At 39.0% G+C, this 18523-nt stretch overlaps 1 protein-coding gene across 5 annotated transcripts in view; it reads right to left on the bottom strand.

The window, feature by feature from the left end:
* The window catches only part of RECK (reversion inducing cysteine rich protein with kazal motifs), a 48970-nt gene that overhangs the window by 22125 nt on the left and 8322 nt on the right, over positions 1–18523 (bottom strand). For 2 of the 5 annotated variants that reach the window (XM_068200615.1, XM_068200600.1), the window contains exons 4-7: positions 18238–18274; positions 9947–10032; positions 8229–8276; positions 7141–7182 (exon numbers count right to left, since the gene is read on the bottom strand). In XM_068200615.1, the coding sequence (XP_068056716.1) occupies positions 7141–7182; positions 8229–8276; positions 9947–10032; positions 18238–18274 (213 nt within the window). Of the gene's footprint in view, positions 1–397; positions 421–4905; positions 4976–7132; positions 7183–8228; positions 8277–9946; positions 10033–18237; positions 18275–18523 lie in introns of those variants that run through there. The other 3 variants (XM_068200633.1, XM_068200606.1, XM_068200623.1) reach the window with 3 other exon arrangements.

Raw genomic sequence — 18523 nt, 5'->3', positions numbered from 1 at the left:
GGAACTCCATGAAAAGATGAAGTCATGAGGTTGAAATTCCAAAATGTAGTTGCCAGTTATTAAAGACTAAAATTATATGATTGTGAGAAGAGAAATTTGAATTTAAAAATATCTAACCTCTACAATTATCAGAACACCAGATTATAAAAACTGATCAAATACATTGATCTAGTGACAAAACACAATCCTCATCTTTGTAAAATTCCTGGTCTCCATTTCCCCTATCCCTATAATTAAGCAAATTTGTATTACACACAAAAGAGAGTATCTAGAGAAGAAAACAGAATCACCATCAGACTGATCCCAAATCGTGTGGGATTACAGTCTTGCTTAAACACAGGAAAGCACCAGATGTGCTACTACCTCTAACACATGGAAGAGAGCTCAAAATGCAGACCTAGTTCAAGCTCAGTAATTCACCATTCTTCATCTATCTTAATTACTAGTTATTGATTGCATTGCAGAGAAGTGGGTATCCCAAATAATCTTGAAGCTATTTTATGCAGATCTGTACAGCAGCAAACATATGAAAATACAAATGTGTTAGGAATTAACTTGGTTATTTTATTTTTGCTTTTGACTTAGATATTGTTTAGTGTGCAGGAATTTGTTTTTCATTCGTATTTTCTACTTCCTTCTCCTGAACACAAGATCTTAAACAGGACAGTCCCAATACTGTAATGAGCAGCATCAAATTCCTTCTGTTAACACTCAGAAATTAATTTAAACCTTGGGTAAGCCATGGCAGATGTGGCAAAGAAAGGCCCTAAGACAATAAACACACATCTAACTTGAAGGTGTTAAGTTATTTTTCCACAAACAGCAACTATTCATAATTTTAGTGATCATAAATAAAGCACAGACCTATTCGTACACCTCACACAAAAACTGAAAAATGTGCCTTACATAAAACAAAGCCCCGGATTTCACAGAGCAGCAATTCAGATGTTTTATTTTCATGCCAAAAATATCTTCTGCAGTATTTCAGATCTTTTCTCCCAAAAGCACGGATACTACATTATTTCTCTCAGATTACAATGAATTTGCAGCAACATTCTTCATCCCAGCAGCACGTTTTCATCTGATTAACTTTAGATGTTCCCTTCTTTCCTACACACAAACCAAATCTTGCTACGCATCCATCTGTGTAACACAGATGAGGGACAAGAGAATTAATGGAGATAGAACACAGAGGTGGGGTCACCTCTGTAAAGAATAGATTTATACTGCTGCCTAAAGGCTCATGACATTTTTGTAGCACCATATATCTTTCACTGTGGATGCCAGGCAAAGGTTACCAGAAAGGCCCTGTTTCGATGTGGCCATCTGGTTTCCTTGGGACCTGCCACACACAACAACACTCTGCCTGTAAACTGACTGTCCTCAGAAACTGCTGATATTTGACTTCTCCAGAGCCACCCTGCACAGAGAACTGGAAGGTGGCACACAAACCAGCCAGGCAGAATGAGCACCGTAACTTTATTAATTAAGGCACTGGGACAGCAGAGGCCGCTGGAAAGTCTAAAGTCTGTCTGCCATGGTTACACAGAGTACTTGATCATACTGTTAGCACAAACAATACTTAGAATCATACTCTAATGCTGCAATAAACTCAGATAAAATTGTCACGTTATTTAGAAGTTGAATGATACAAACAAGTGACTCTAAAGCAGTTAATGAATAATAGTGTCACTTGCCCTGCTCAGAGGACACAAAAGAAAGGAGAATGTTGATAAAATTATGGCATTTACTAATATCCCTCCTCTAAAGAAGGGCTCAAATTGAGATAAAATTATCTTTTCACAGTGATTTCACACACCAATTTTATACATATAGGAATTCCTAACCTAATAATAAATCTTCTTTCTGTATTTCGAAACCACAGTTACACAGACTGCTGAATCACTGCAATAATCCTCACATTTCTGTTAAGAGGAGGTGGTCTGGCTTCTCTTTTCCACCTTTCCCCTGTTCCCAGCTGTATAGTTTTGTGTATGCCCTTGCACCATCACCTTGTCATGACCTGATCTTTCTCACTAACCCTGGTGAAAAATCATTTTTCTCATCCCCTTAGGATTAAATCAGTGATATCAACAGGTATAATACTATGTTAGAGCAGAATAAAAGAAGCATTTTTTAGATATTGTCTTTTAGAAGGACCTGCCAGATGCCAGAGGCAGAGTAAGGCAAGGAAGGGGAGGGAATTGTGTGGAAAAACGGCAGTTGAAGGAAGGCAGGGGAAGAAGTTCAGCTGCACTGAGTTGTTACAGCAACTCACCATATTTCACAAAACTGTAAGTAAGTGTCTGTAGCCACCACTAGAATGCTAGTTGAGGGTGCCGACTTCGTTTTTTGGGTAGGTCCGGGTAATGTTCAGTTCATGTGTATGTATATACCCCTCACACATGTGAGGGGTATAGCTACATAGATATGAGATAATATTTTTAAAAAATTTCAAAATTAGTGTCTAATCACATGTTCATAAATAAAGTTGTTAACATCATTAGACAGTCAGTCTGATTTGAATTACTAACTGCAACTTCTTTTCAGAACACAAGGTTCATGTCCATCTCTACTAAATTAGCACTCATATCTAAGGATATCCTTCACTCATATCCTTTGGAATCTTTGAGTGAACTGGCAGTGAAGAAAGACACAGAAAACAAAAGGTAAAAGACAGATATAGACCAAACCAGCCAATCAACACAAAAACCAAACGAGGAAAAAAGTATATTCTCTTTAAAGGAATGATTAAGTCATCAGGATTTGGGAAAATGATGGTACAAAGGCAATACTGTGTACACACAGTCTGATACTTCATTTTTAACATGTGTTGAATACTCAATTAAGCAAACAAAGATGGCAAATCAACATTTCTAAACCAAAACCACAATGATTTGTTTTACTTGTGCACAAGTCCCATCCTTCAGACTTCTTTGTTTTTAAAGCCAGGTGTTTCCAAGCCTGGTGATTAAAGCCAGTGAGACTACAAACAGGAGTGAAAAGTGGCAGGCGGACACCAGCACCACAACAGTGTTCACCTTAAAGCAAATACTCCCACAGATTTCTTTTTGGTGTTATGGAAATTGAAAAAGGCTGTTGAGGTTTATGCAGCAGAGAACCTTCTTTAGTTTTCCCCACCAGAACCCCCTGAAGGAAGATTTTAGCCAGTACTGCAGGACCTATCTGGTTTCGCTCTTTTTGGAGCTCATCAGCTGCAGGTAACGGCTCAAAACTCAAAAATGCATGCACCCCAACACAAAAAGAGCAGAACATTTTGCTGAAGGAAGAAGTCCTCTGCGAGGCATGCTTTCACATTATAAGCACATTTTTTTCTAAATGGCTACATCATATGTCTTGAATGAAAAGCAACAGTGAAGCTGTTGTTTCACACCAGAAATTAAGAGTATTTTGAAAACAACCCATAAAAAATATTTTCCTCCCTAAAAATTATAATGGTATCTATATTCTACTAACTTTGGCAGAAAAATTACTTCAGTACTATTGTCTTGGGCAACATAACCATGACAAATATTTGAATCTAGATTCTACCCAATTAAGGCCATCTTAATTTATAAGTATTACCTACAGTTAACAAATAGTAAAATGCTTAACTCTGTGCAGTGAAGCACAGAAAACCCTCTTGATCTCCTCTTGACTTCATTTAATCTTTTAATTTATTGAAAGAAGATAAAACTCAGAAAAAGTCAGCATACTAAGGTTTAGTGGAATCAGCTGAAGTGTCAAATGATGGTGAACATATGTTAAAAACTTTAAAAACTTGCAGTAATAACAAGTAAGGTCAAGATTTTCCTCTATTATGTAAACCAGTAAAGAACTGAAAACACTTGCACAGTGAGATAGTACAAAATTTACTGGAACTCAAATTTTGGCAAGATCATTGAGTGTTCTATCACCCTTCTTTGAACAGCAGAGAATAGAGACAAAAAGCATCAGTAGATGACAATAACATTATCTACGATGTGTAGTGTATGGTCAGAGTCCATCCTGAATTCATTAAGCAGTATTTCCAGAGGCCACACACAGTCCTGTGCCTTAGGAGTTCATTAAAACTGTTTAGGGTTACTATCTATTGTCTCGGAGTAATCCACACAAACAATTAGATAAGAGCTAAAAACGGATCACTGCCTTTTTCAGCAGGGGTAATTAATAGTCAGCACTGAGTAAAATCTCAACAAAAAGCAGGATCATATGACCCTAGAAGGAAAAAACAAACCAATACCATAGCAGAGTGAATACTTTTCTGAATACCCATTACAGCACTTGAAGCTGCAGGCACTGCATTTTAAGTTTCTGTGTTTAAAAGCTGCAAAGTGAGATTAGACTAGACTGCTCAAATCTGTGATAGCAAAACTACCTTTAAGCCATCCAGGGACATCAAGTGTTCACCACTGTATCAAAAGTAGTTTTAAGAGCAGAGGCTAAATAAGTGGTGACATTTTCAGTTGCATTTCAACTGCTTGGGAGATGTTAATAGTGCTCAGCTGCAATAAAGCTCTCACAGTGCCAATTAACTAGAGAAGTTTATATGTCTTATTTGGAACACATGAAGTAAAAACTGGAGTTCTTAATATTCAGAGAGGTGAACTCACAATATGCAGTGCACAGACTCAAGAGCTGCAATCTAATGGAAACTTTAGTGCTACTCTTTCCATGCACAGAAGAAAGAAAAGGGACCTTAAACAGAGTAATAAAGCCTTTACAGCTTATTTTAAGACTAATGAAGTATTTTAAGCTGCTCCTCCAAGCATGTATTCCAGTGGTCTTTTAAAAAATGAACCCCCACTTTACATGAAAGTTTTAAAAATTCAAAAATCAGAAAATCCTACATACAGTCCATACCATCTCCACTTCTTTCTTCTTCTTCCTTTGACTATTACCTACCTTCTTTTTAGAGGAATTTGAACACGATAGCAGAAAGCTGGAAGAAGTAGTGAAAGATAAAAGAACTGAGGTGCACAGAACTAGAGGAAAAATGAAGATGACAAAATGAGTATCTGAGTAGCAGAAGATGGAAAAAAGGACTATTAGAATAAAATCTTCAAAAGAAGGCAAATAAAATACCTTTTGGTAACACTCAAAAATACTGCGCAAGTTGTGTAAAATTAATTCACTTCTGCATGCAGTGCTGCTTGAAAATAAAAACTGTTTAACAGGACACGCCATCTTCAAAGCACTGATAAAAATGAATACCTTATTCCAACACAATACTTTTCTAAAATGTGTAAAATCTCGACATTAAAATAAACATAAATATTTACAGTAAAAGGAATGCAGAAATATATGATCAGCAGGAAAAGCATCTTCAGTTAAGGCTGGCACATCAATGCTGAAGTGATTCTGCTACGCCACAACCTGAGACTCCACTTAGTGACTTCAAACTTGTGACAGCTCCAGCATGGAATTTGGCTTTTTTCACTGCTCTGAACCCTCTGCCCTAACCCTGAAGATTTACCTCCTTCTTCACCCTCATTAACTTAGTGGGAGGCTGAAGGGTAACTCAAGAAGTTGCTTCCCTAATCACAAAAGATTACAGAAGTGTACTATGCACAGCTCAGACTCTCTAAGCAGCTTGTAAAAGTTCTCTGGGAAATCCTTATGTGCGTAAGCTAACTAAGTTAAGAAGACTGGTAAGCTATGAGAGTGTTTACAAAAAATGGAATTATAATTTACATACTTAATTAACAGAGTTTTTACTTTTATGTCATGTACTTAATTATTAAATACCTCAGCAACAGACCTAAGAGCTGATTACCAAGCATTATGATCCACACTGCAAACTAATTTTCTAATTGGATCCTCATTTTTAGAAAAGTATGAATTCTTAAATGCAAAACCAAACACAGTATGTATGACATGGTATTTATGTGAATCACATGTTATTTGTGATCTCATGTCACCTCTTTCAGTTTGAAGTAGTGTCCCAGGTTGAAATGCAAGATGTTATTTATTTCCCATCAGTGAGCAGTTTCTTCTTACCTTTTCTACCTCCTCCTTATCTCTTATCTTCTTATCTTTCCCCCCCGGGAGGATATCTGTTGTTAATGGCCCATTCAATGTCACTGCATGACTGTTGAAATTACATCATCCCATTGTGGGATGCTCCGCCCAGAGGGAGGAGACGAGCATTTCCTGGCTGAATATAATCTGGGCAGTTTCCCACTGGGAATAGCTGGGGTTTCTCCACTGCACTGTCAGAGGAAGATTACACCCTTCTACAGGATCTGACAGAATCACATCTGCCACTTTAGGAAGACTGAGGCCATTCCAGTCTGGACTCCCACCACCACCAGAGTGTCAGGTTGTATTCTGACTCTGTCAGTGGTTGTTTTCTTTCCTTTTGTATTATTGCATGTATTTAGTTTTTTTTTTCTCTTTTCCTAATAAATTGTATTTCTGACTTGAAATCTCTCACTGGTTTTCCTTTTCAAACCAGAACAAGTAGCCATTCCTTCCCCAGTTCAGTGCTTCCCCAGCCAACTCCACAGAATGCAAAGTACAGTACAGGACAAAGAAGCTATTCACATACTACACAGGGAGCAGGACTCATACACCAAAGTGGCAAGAACAATGTTTTTGGTGTTTTTTTTTTTTTTGGGTTTTTTTTTTTTTTTTTTTTTTTTTAAGAGAAAGAATGACAGGGAAAATGTAGGTTCCCTCCAAAAGCTGTATTTAGAATTTTCAATCTTAGGCATAACTTCCTTGAATTTAATTCAACCAATGAGCCTCCTAGGGTATTTTAAGTATTATTTTCCATGAGCACCTGTAAGCCTGGATACATATGAAAAATCATTGTCATATAAAATTCTATCATAACTGAAGACCTAGCACATCAATTTCTGTCCCTGACACACTATTTCTATCTACTACACCTAGTCCTCATTAAAAAAGTTCTCTCCTTCCCTAATCAGAAGACTGATACTTTCTACTATGATTTTTCTCCCTCTCCTTCTCTTTTAGTCTTGCACAGATAGCAAGCATTAAGGTTTTCTGTACAATAACAGCAACTCTTAACTCCTGATTAAGAGTGAGACACACAGTTTTCAAAATTCCAGATAAAAACTGGAAAAGTAAGTAAGATGAGTATGACCATTTTGAAGTCATTCTTTATTCTCTTACCTTTCCTCTCCTGTTCTCCTTCAACCCATCCTGGCCAACCTCCTACAGCAATGCAGAAATACAGAAAAAAAGAAGGAAACAGACCAGCATAATAGAGGAGAAGCTTGCAGATGTTGACAGTATAGCATACTATAGCATGAAAGGAGACAGAACTACCTAAAATGAAAATGCATTTTTAAGAGAACAAGCTACAGCAACTTCAACCCATGCTAACTTCCACAGTGAAGAGTCTAGGAAAATACTCTGTAGATTGTTTAGATAAAAAGACAAAAGGGAAAATAAATTTAAAAAAAGTAATTCAATACTCCCTGGAAAAAAACAGGAAAACTGCTCCACTTCTGCCCAAATCAAAAGAATGGAAAATTTTCTGATATCCCGAACTGTTGATTAGGAGCAGAACTGATGCAGGACTACGTAACTTAGGGCTGAAGGAAATCAGATGAAAGGAGATGGAAGGAATCTGGCTTTTAATTAAGATGAAGATCGAAAGAAAAGCAGTTCTTGCAAAATAGCATTTCCATACATTGTGTTAAAAAGAACATAGGTAAAGGCAGATTTCTGAAGATATCCTGATGAGTAATTTTATGAGCAAAACAGTAAAAATAACAGCAAGCATCAACAGTTTCACTGACATTACAAAAAATTATACACTGAAATTATTTATATTCAGACACGATACTTAAGGCTGTTCTATCCTGAGTTTATTTCATTAAGGTCACTTTTAAGCTCTCACTGTCTAAGCTGAAAGGATTCTGACAGACTGAATGATCACAACAAATGCTGACTTTGATCAAAACTCCTATGAAATAAACTTTTTGGGAATCCAATTTGAAAGTTGCAACTTTTTCATTTAAATTAAGTTATATGCAAGTCTAAAAAGTCCAAAACATTTTTACAGAATGTGATTATACTTTTATAAAAACTGCAGAGAGGTAATTTACATTCATATGAAAATAAACACATTCAGAAACACAGCTCTAAAAAGACTGAACTTTCCCTCTTCCACAGGATATTTTTACAGGACTTATAAAATGATTGATATAAAAGTTGATTTTTTTTCAGATATATTCAGACACATAAAAACATACCTCGTATTCCTTCCTGCAGACCTTTAAAACATCATTTTTTGCAGAAGCCTGAAAGATAAATTTCTCCATTTGTAGTAGAAAACGATAAATCATGTTGTGAAATAAAGACTGTTCTACTTTTAAATTAACTGCAATAACAATGGATTAATGATCTATTAAAATGTTCCTTTAAGAACCTAAAGAATCCTAAAGAAAGCTTTAAGAAAAAAGAGCAGACACCATGACTGTTAATATGACATTTAATGAAAACCCAAACCCTCATATTTCTGCACCAAGTTAGCTGATAGCAGAAGCACACAAAGCAACTTAGGTTTTGTGAAAGGTTTGCCAGATTGCAGAACACAGGAAGCATTTAAGAAATTGAAGAGCTTGAGCATAAGGATCTCCCCATTTTCCCTGCTGATTTATAACTTGTGTGTCGCTTTCCACTCTCTTCCCTGTTGTATGTTCATTTCTATGGTTCCTATTGTCAAACTGAGTTGCAGAAATTCTCCCTGCGAACTGCAGATCCCTTTGTTCTACACAAAATCTCGTGCTCCTTTTTCATATGACAGATATTCAAAACTATAATAACTACTAACACGTTACTTCCCCCTCCAGTAATTTAAAACACTTGGGTAAAGTCTGTCCTCAGACCTATTCTATCACTGCCTTCAAAATGACACCAAAATCCCCTCAAGTTTCAAGGATCAAAATTAAAATTCAAGTATTTCCCACTATCCCTAATATTTAGCAGGTATTTAGATTTTAGAATAAATGAAAAAAAACAGGAAATGTTTTAACCAGAGTCTGCTGAAGTACAAAATATAGCTAAGATTCTGAAACAACAGTCTGCAGTCAAACAATACAACATCTGATTAAGAGAATAATGAGAAATGATGTAACAATCATGAGATTAAATTAACAGAATTTAATAAGACTGCAATAAACAGAAATGTCTTTAGCAGGTCTGGAGACACTTAAGCATTAGGACATATTTGAAAACAGGGCTTAAAAATGCATTTGAGAATGAACACATCTTCTTTCCTGAAGATCAAAAGTATCCAGTTTACTCACTCCTCATCTCTCTCCCACACTACTCTGTACTCACTGCTCATCTCTTGCCACATAGTTTAAACCCTGTGCTTTTGGGTGAAAGTAGAATTTCTTTTGTTATCACGGCAGTTTGCAGCAGGCTGCTTGGTCAAGATTAAGACTGTGCTACACAGGCAACATTCACAAATATGAATATTAAGTACATCTGTGCTCCACAAATGAATTACAAGGATGATGATAAACACAAATATGCTCCTAGATTTTGAAGATGTTTTTAAAGCCACAAACACATATTCAGGGAGAAAAAAATCACTAAATGCTTCACAGATTTTTAACAAAAAGGTCATTGCTAAATTTACAAATTATGCTTAAAACTGTTACTTGACAAAAGCACTGGCTCTATTAACACCAAAATATCCCCTTTTCTTTAATCTGATGAACCAAAACCTCTTTGAAGAGGCACAAAAATCTGTTAGGGGCTGTAACCACAATGTTTTATCACTAAACATTACACTACAAAGAAAAAGAGCTTAGGATCAGCCAAGTGTTGCCTTTCACTCAACATTATTTTAAAGTAACAACTTTTATGTAGAGACTGTGACAAATAGTGAGAAGTAAGCTTAGCATAACCAAAGAGAGCTGCAGAATCAGCCTGGATTCAGTCAGTAGGGTGAAAGCCTTACCTGCTTACACACCTGACGACACTCCACAGCAATAGCCAGCTCACAGCAGCCTAAACCAACCCACCCATCAGACTTCTTCAAAACTCCTTGGGAAATAAGATGACAGACTTTAAATTAGAGTAGAAAGAGAAACTATGCCATCATTTTCCCTTCCCTCTACTTTTCAAATTTGAAAATCCTGTTCTCATTCAGGAAGCCTATGTACAGATTACATTTTACTGGAATTCCAAACCAACTGCAAGCAAAAACCCCAAGTCTGTGTTTTCATAAATGCTGAAACTAGCAATTAATGAAGTACCTTCCACACATTGAGGATAAAGGTGCTTTACATAAACTACTTTATATGTTCAATGGAAATACCAGATTTTGATAATCTATCTAATCTGAAATATAAGACAACAAAAACCATCAGGAAAAAAATCTCATTACAGCATCATCTCTTACAGATACACCCTGTTGTTTGTTTCAATAGCACATTTCTCTACCAACTTTGCCAATGCAGAAAATGTTCCGTGTTCTTTCTCCAAACTTCCTGTGGTGGTTTTGGTCTGGATGGAGTTAAATCTCTTCAGCTGAGCTGACATGGGGCTATGTTTTGGAGTTCTGACTAAAAGAGTGTCGATAACATAGGGATGTTTTAGTTACTGCAAATACAGGCAGCATCCATGTCTTTTCTGTTTTTCATAGGGACTCAAAAATAGGCTGGCAGTGCACAAGAGGTCAGGAGGGGACACTGCCAGGACAGCTGACCCCAGCTAACATTCCATACCACATGGCACCATACCCAGCAATAAAGCCTGGGGTTGAGGATGGCAGGGGCTGCCCTTGCTTGAGGACTGTCTGGGTATCAGTTGGTTGGTGGTAAGCAATTACTTTCTTTTTGCTTTACTTGTTTTTCTTGGGTTTGGGTTTTTTTCCTCCTTTCTTTCTTGTTTTTCCTTCCATTTTTGAATTAGAAACTGTCTTTATCCCAGCCCCTGGGTTTTCTCACTGCTGCCCTCTGATTCTCCCCTCTCTCCCACTAATGGGAAAATGAGCAAACACTGTGTGGTAATTAGCAGCCTACTGGGGTTAATCCGTAACACTTTCTCTGTCATTTATCTCCCCAGCAACATGGTTTCATAGCCAGAACTATTGCAAATAGAAGTTTCCCATCTCCTTGTCTCTCTTAATCCATTTATTTCACTGTTTGCATGATCGTCATTTCTTACCACAAGGTTACACAGAAATATGGTAAGAAGCAAATTGTTGCCATTAGATGCTTCATCCTCTTAAATTAATAATAAATACAGATTTTCTAATGTTTTCCAAACACCATAAATAAAATTTAAAAATGCATTCCTGCATCTATTTCTCCTGTAACCTTAAAGACAGAAATAAAGGGAAGGTTTGATTTATGCAGCTGCCCAGCTGCTGTGACAAAACTTGTTACATTCCTTTTCTTAGGACAGGAGGTAGAATTATTTAACTCAAATGAACCACTCATTTTTGTTACAAACATTTAAAAAATAAAGCAGTACTTTATTAAATATATAAATTATATTCTTTATGTAGAAATAAAAAAGCAGAAAGCATGTTGTGGTTTGACATGGAAGTGATTTTTTCAGGAAGTTGGGTCAAACCAATCAGTGGTCAAGTTTGGATATTGGCACCTGAAGTGACCACTGAAGATAGGGATACGCCTCTGAGAACACAGGGGGTTAAAAGCAAGAACTCCCAAGAGCTCGCTCTCTTTGGTTCCGGTCAGGGTGCTGTGCAGACCTCCCCTGCCCAGCCATGGGGCTGGGTGGGGGAGGGGAAGCCACGAGGCCTGGTCGAGGTGAGCTGAGGGGTAGAAGGACTGGAACCGAGCCAGCTCCTGTGGACGGAAGGGTGGAGAGAAGCGGAGATGTCTTTGTCATCCCGACCCCAGACAGAAGAGACAGAGAGTCCGGACGGCACCTGTAACTTTGCCGGCGCGGAGGAGAAGGGAGGGGGGGGAAGGTGCCCAGCCTTGGCCTTGGGAATCGGCTGCTGGGCAGAGATATCAGCCGTCCGGGGAGTCTGAACTTTTAACCCTTTCCTGAGAAATGAAGGCTTTGTAAAATATTACTCCTCCTTGATTTGAAGTAGAAGAGAGACAGTCTGGGATCTGAGATGATGGAAGAAGAAATTCTTGAGTTAGAAGGAGGTGATGGAGTGGCTTGTGGCTGGACTCCTCTTGTTAGCCATAAACTGAACCAAATTCTCCTGACAGAAGCTGCACTTAGGGGGGTGCGTTGGTGAACCAAGAGACCTGTTTCAGTAATTACCAGCAGAGGAGTAGAAAGAACAGAGGAGAGTTGAAGAAGGTGTGGAGAAGCCCTCTGTCTTCGAAGAAGAAGAAGAGGAGAAGAAGACCTCTATTCTTGGACCCTCAGCCCCAGGGGAAAATGGGGGGGACTGTAGTCCCAAGATAAGAAACTAAACTGTTGTCTCTTTTGGTCCATGGTAAAGTATCCTTAAAGGAGCCCTATGAGCAGTCTGTCCATGCACGGTGGTGAGAGCACTGTGACATGGAAAGGAGAGTGTCACCATGGCAGATTTTGTCCGGGCGGTTGCCATGTGTGACATGGAAACACAAGGGTGGCAATTGTGTTTCCTGGGGGGGGGGTCTGTGGCACAGGAGAGACTCCTGTCTCCCTTGAAAGATTGAGTATTTGATTTGATTATCTGAAAGGTAGCAACTTGATCAGGATCCCGGGTGGTGTCTCACTGTTGAGTTTGTTTGGAAATTAGGTGGGAGAAGGAGGGGTGTTTTGGAAGGTCTTCATCCAGGATTTAGTGTTTGCAGGTTTTATAGCAGTAGTAGTTTAATAAAGTTCTTTTCTTTGTTATTAAGCTTGGGCCTGCTCTGCTCTGTTCCTGATCACATCTCACAGCAATTATTCAGAAAAGTACATTTTCATGGGGGCACTGGCATCACGCCAGTGTCAAACCATGACAAAGCAGAACCAGTAAGTTAATTTAAAAAAATGCTCTTAAGCCTACTGGAAATGCCTATTTACAAGAGCCACATGGGGTGTCCAGCTTTGAAAAAGGGAAGTGAAAGAGCTAGGTGTAAGATCTTAAATTTAAAAGCTACAAAAACACTTGGAAAAAGTGTTGGAAAAAAAGGAATAAAAAAATAATTGCAATCAATGGAAAACAATGGCCAACTGGTATTTATAATAAAGAAAATTGCCTTTTAAACACACTTGATTGGCTTTACAAACACAGGTGGCATGGAAAGTCTTGCCGGCATCTGTCTTTCATGACATTCCAATGGGTAAATTAAGAAAATGTGCTAATGGCAAATTTATAGAGGAGCAAAATCTGAACAAAGCAAAATGAACACATTCCCTGTGGACATTAAAATATGCATAACAGTTATTAAAATACAAATTAAAAGCTTAATGCAAGTAAGGTACAGCATTACTCAGCCAGGGAAGGGAAGTGAGGGGCAAAGGTGCACTACAGCTTCTGGTTGTAGCCTGTATTCTGTCAGTTTGACAGAATGGTTCAGACCCTCTGCAGGCCAGTGATCCACAGAACCTTCTGGAGACTCTCAAAATCTTCTTGACATCTATTCAGAGCATTGCCTCAGCTTTCCAATTCACACTAGCTGTGAAGGTCACTAACAACTGCAAATACAGCTCACCTTTCACTTCCACAACTGGGGTGCAGAATTAGTTTTTCAGAGGTTAAGCATCTTTTTGACAGTGTCAAAGAGATCGCCGTAGCGCACAAATCAGTAGCTTGCAATCACTGCTCAGGAATCTGGAATTTAGGTTTTCCTACATATGTACAGTTAATGGCCAAATCAACCACTCGCTGTACTCTGTTTTAGGCATAAAATAACAGTAATCAGTAGGCATCAGTAATTTTTGCATAAATTCCTGTGTGGGGATTCCTTTCAATCAGAACAGTAATATTTGGTAGAACATTTATTAGTAGGATTGATAACATAAGGCATAAGCAATCTAAAAAAACATGAAAGAAATATCATGGGCAATATGAAAAAAAAGATTTCCAGAAATTTCTGCGGCAATAACTAGCTGTATCCAGGAGAAACACATGGTAAATACATCTGGACAGCTTCAGGAGCAGTGTCACCAATTAGCAGTCACCACTAAGTAATCAGTCATCCATATTTTGTACAATACAGAGCCTGTGGTTTCAGACATACTGGAACTAAACGGTGACAAAAGAATGAAACAAACTACAAATACACACCAAATTAAGAAGGCTGATAATTTTCAGCTGTTGTTAATGTTTTCTTGACAAGTGGCCCTCTCTTCAGGTTATATCCAGCCAGCAGACAAGCTTGTGAATAAATTGATGTCACACTCTAAAGAAACATTGAACTTCAGTCTTAATACAGTAACTTGTAAATTAATTTTGTCATCAAGGTAGTTGTGTGCATTTCTAAATGCAAATACACCTTCAGTGCACAATTAATTGACTGGAGCCCACAGTTATGATAATTCATCACATTAATCTGTACCATACAGATTCCTGAGCCATAACAAATCATCTAGTTGCCTAACACAAACACCTAGCCTGCTCTCATATATGTTCCAGCTCCTTAATCACTTTACAGTGGCTCTTTGCTGAACTTGCTCCAGAGTGTTCATAGTTTTCTCATCCAAAATGCTCAGAACTGGACACAGTATCCCTGATGTGGTCTCACCAATGCTGAGTAGAGGGGAAGGATCAGCTCCCTTGATCTGCTGGCAACATTTTCACTGATGCAGTGTGGATGCTGCTGGTCTTCTTTGTTACAAGGGCACATTGCTGGATCATGTTCCACTTGCTGGTCACCAGGATTCCCAGGTACCTTTCTACCAAGCTGCTTTCCAGCTGGCCAAGCCTCCTGCATGCTGTGGAGCATGGGGCCTTCACCAGGTGCAGGACTTTGCATTTCCTTTTCTGTAATTTCATAAGGTCTGCCTATTCCTTTGGTTAATCAACATCCCTGTGAATGGCAGCACAACCATCTGGTCTAGCAACCTCTCCTTTCACTTTTGCATCACTGGCAAATATACTGAGGGTAAACTCTGTCCCATCATTAATTAACATGTTAAATAGGACTAGACCCAGCATCAACCCTCGGGATACCAGCCTACAGCTGCACTCTGTGATGATGATCAAACCTTCTGGCACAGCAATTTGGCCAGTTTTCACTTCACTGCCTCTGCTCACTTATCCAGCTCACACTTCATCAGTTTGTCTATAAGCAAGTCATAAAAAATAGCTGTGGAATCCTTACTAAAGCTGAGATACGTAACATGCACTGCTTTCCCCTCATCTAAAAAGGCAGTCATCTCATCATAGGGGGTCATCAGGTTGGTTAAGCACAGTTTCCCCTTCATATATCCATGCTTACTATAGAGTATCACGTTCTTGTTCTTGATGTGTCTGGAAATTGTTTGCAGGAAGATCTGCTCCATTACCTTCCGAGGATTTGAGGTGAAACTGTCCAAGCCTAGAGTTCTTCAGGTCCTCCCTGCCCTTTCTAGAGGCAGGAGTGAACTTGCTTTCTTCCCTTCTTCTTCAAAGTCCTCATTATCCCCTCTCAATACCTAACCCCATCCTCCTCCATCAAACACAAGTCTTCCTTGCTCTGGACTTTACAACTGATCTCAGGGACCTGGCACTCCTGCAGGTTCATCTTACCAATAAAGACTGAGGCAAAGAAGACCACAGGCTATTTAGTGTCATTTGTCACCAGATTTCCTGCCTCATTCAGCAGCAGGCTCACATTCTTCTCAGTCTTCCTTTTCTGCTAATGCAGCTCAAGAAGCTTTCTGGCTGCCAATCACATTATTCACCAGGAACAACTCCTGATAGGCTCTGGCTTTTCTAACCCCACCATGCATTAAGTGGAGCTTGGATAAGGTGATCCTTGAAGGTCAAGCAGCTCTCTTGGACCCTCCTTTTCTCCAGTTCCAAGGCCCATGGCATTCTTCCAAGTAGACTGCCTGTGCCCTTATGTGTTTTCTCTTCAAAAGATATCCGGGTGATTAAAGCTGCCCATAAACACTAGGCCTGTAAACACAAGACTTCTTCCAGCTGTACAAAGAAGACCTCATTTACTACTTCAGCCTGATGAGGCAGTGTGCAGCAGACACACACATCATCACCTGTGTCAGGCTCTCTGTACAATGCACTCCCATGCCCACAGGTTGTTCTTAGCTGGCTCATCAGCCATTCCAGGCAGAGCTCCATGCAATCCAGTTAACGCTCTCACATAAAGGGCAACTCCTGCTTCTCATCTTCCTGTACCTGTTCTTCACAGCACACCTGCTGTGGGAGCTTTCCTGCTGTCTCTGTGACTCCAACAGGATGGAAGCCAGGTAGCTGCACACAGGTTTGTAACCAATAAGACAGGAAGTCTGTTTACAAGCACTGGAATCAACAGTTTGCCTCCAAGGCCTGGTGGGGGGACAGGAAGGAGGTGGGGGAGTCTGAGCAGATGCTGTAAAACTGTTACAGCCTCCTCTTCCCTCACTCCCACTTTTCCAACTATAGCATTTTAATTTTGTAATTTCAAAGTCTTTTAGAAATCACACATGATACAATGACTAGTTAAGCCTGATTTAATCTATTTTTGATCTCTCCTTTTAACATTACAGCCCTATCTTGTGATTCATGCTTTAACTTTTTATGCTGTATTTGCTTTAATTGACTTTTGGTGAAGAGGGAAAGAGTCAGCCATGGAAGTAATTCTCTGTGAGGAGCAGCTAGCAGCTTCCTTCGTGCCTGGCACAACCAATCGCTGGCTGGCTCTGAGAACAGGCACACTGCTAAGCCAATTAGAGAAGCTCGTAATGCCTCTATGATAACATATTTAAGAAAGAAGAAACTGTAGGAAGCTCTCTTTCTGCCCTTGGAGGGGTGGTCAGCAGTGTGTCTGAGCCCCATCCTGGCTGCCAAGATCCTGTCACCAGGGGGGCATCCCAGTGACACAAAAACCTTGTGGGGCCTGGACTATGTGACCAACAGCGAGAGGCACAGCAAGCAATTCCCCAATGCAAAGCCTGGATTAAATCAGTTTTTCAGTGCTGCAGAACTCTATAAAACTGTTTCCCTGTGATTCAGGAAGTGCATGGGGGGATGCAGCATTTCCCCTCAGCCCAAGAGAAAAAGGCACTCATGCTGGAGCACATGGATGCTGAAAAGCTGTGATCTGGTGTGAGGCTTTAACAGAGAGAGAGAGAGAGAGAGAGAGGGAACCCTTGCTTTCAGAGATAGAGGAAGAGGACCTTGCTTTTATACTAGAACAGTTCATCCTTAAAAACTGCACTCCATAAAATAAATGGCCCCTGAAAAGTAGTTGTGGGAAGACTGCAAGCCATGGAAGGATCTCACATTGCAAACAGGTTCCAGGTGGACTATTAGCTGTGAAAATTAAAACCACACTGGAAAAGTTCACAGAGAACTGTTTCCCATAGGAAAGACCCCATAGCATAGCAAAAGAGACTCCTCTCCCTAAGTGAACTGAAGAAAGATCTTAAAAAGTGGCAAACTGACTAAAAATCGCATATTTTGTCTCCCTGCGCTGTCAGTGGGAAGTAAAAGAGGCTGGGGCGGGGGAGAAAGGTGTTCTAAAGGTTTCTTTTAGTTCTTATTATCCTCTTCTAATTCTGTTGATTTTTTTTCTTTATACCTTTTAAAGTTTTGTGCCTGCTTTGCCCCTACAGTGTTTTCTCCTAATCCTTATCTCACCCCATGAGTTTTCTTTTCCCCCTCTGCTTAACTACAGAGGAAAATGAATAAATGATTTCTTGTGGGTGAACTGGCATTTGGCCAGCTTCAACCTGTCACACTTTCTAAATCCATTTGTACCAAGCAGTTGGGTTCATAATCTGAGCCCCTGCACTTAAATCGCTTGCCTAATTCTTACTATCTCCCTGTGTTACTCAGTTTTTGTTCAAATTATGCTGCATCTAGAGTAAAGTCATAATTATCAACCATTTTGTAGATCAGGTTAAGGTGTAACAAAAAAAAAAATCTTGAAAAGAAAGAAATGCTGATATTTCCCTGATTTGTCACAGAAGAATATGTTTAATTATACAAACACATTGAATATTTTTAACTAGGAAAACTATTAATAAAATGCACAAGTAACTCATTATATACTAGAGGAAACTTAACAACACACAGTTTGTATTAGATGCATAGTGGAAGTTAAACTATCATGAAATTGATAGGTGCAGGTGGCAGATTCAATATCAAAACAGACAGGGTGAAAAAGCAACATGATTCAATAGTCAACTGGTATTTCTTACCTGGCAAAGAAGAATTTATACAACCCCACACTTCTCTCTGAAAAGTAAAAATGCAATTAAGCAAAAGAAAGTCTACAGAATAAGAGAATTTATAGCAGACTCAAACCAGCAATTTCAACATTTTTTCACTGGATTTTAAATATCTGATTGGAAGAATTCTTACATTTAAACATATTTTAAAGAAGTGCTATGATAGAAGCTGAGTACCACTTCCTTCCATGAGAGGGGCTGCTATGCACAGACTATAAAATCAATAGCAGCATGTTTGCAGGAGTAGAACATAATG

Source organism: Anomalospiza imberbis, chromosome 1 (genome assembly GCF_031753505.1).
Source record: "Anomalospiza imberbis isolate Cuckoo-Finch-1a 21T00152 chromosome 1, ASM3175350v1, whole genome shotgun sequence".
Lineage (NCBI taxonomy): Eukaryota > Metazoa > Chordata > Aves > Passeriformes > Viduidae > Anomalospiza > Anomalospiza imberbis.
This window is presented reverse-complemented; position numbering and strand designations above follow the sequence as displayed.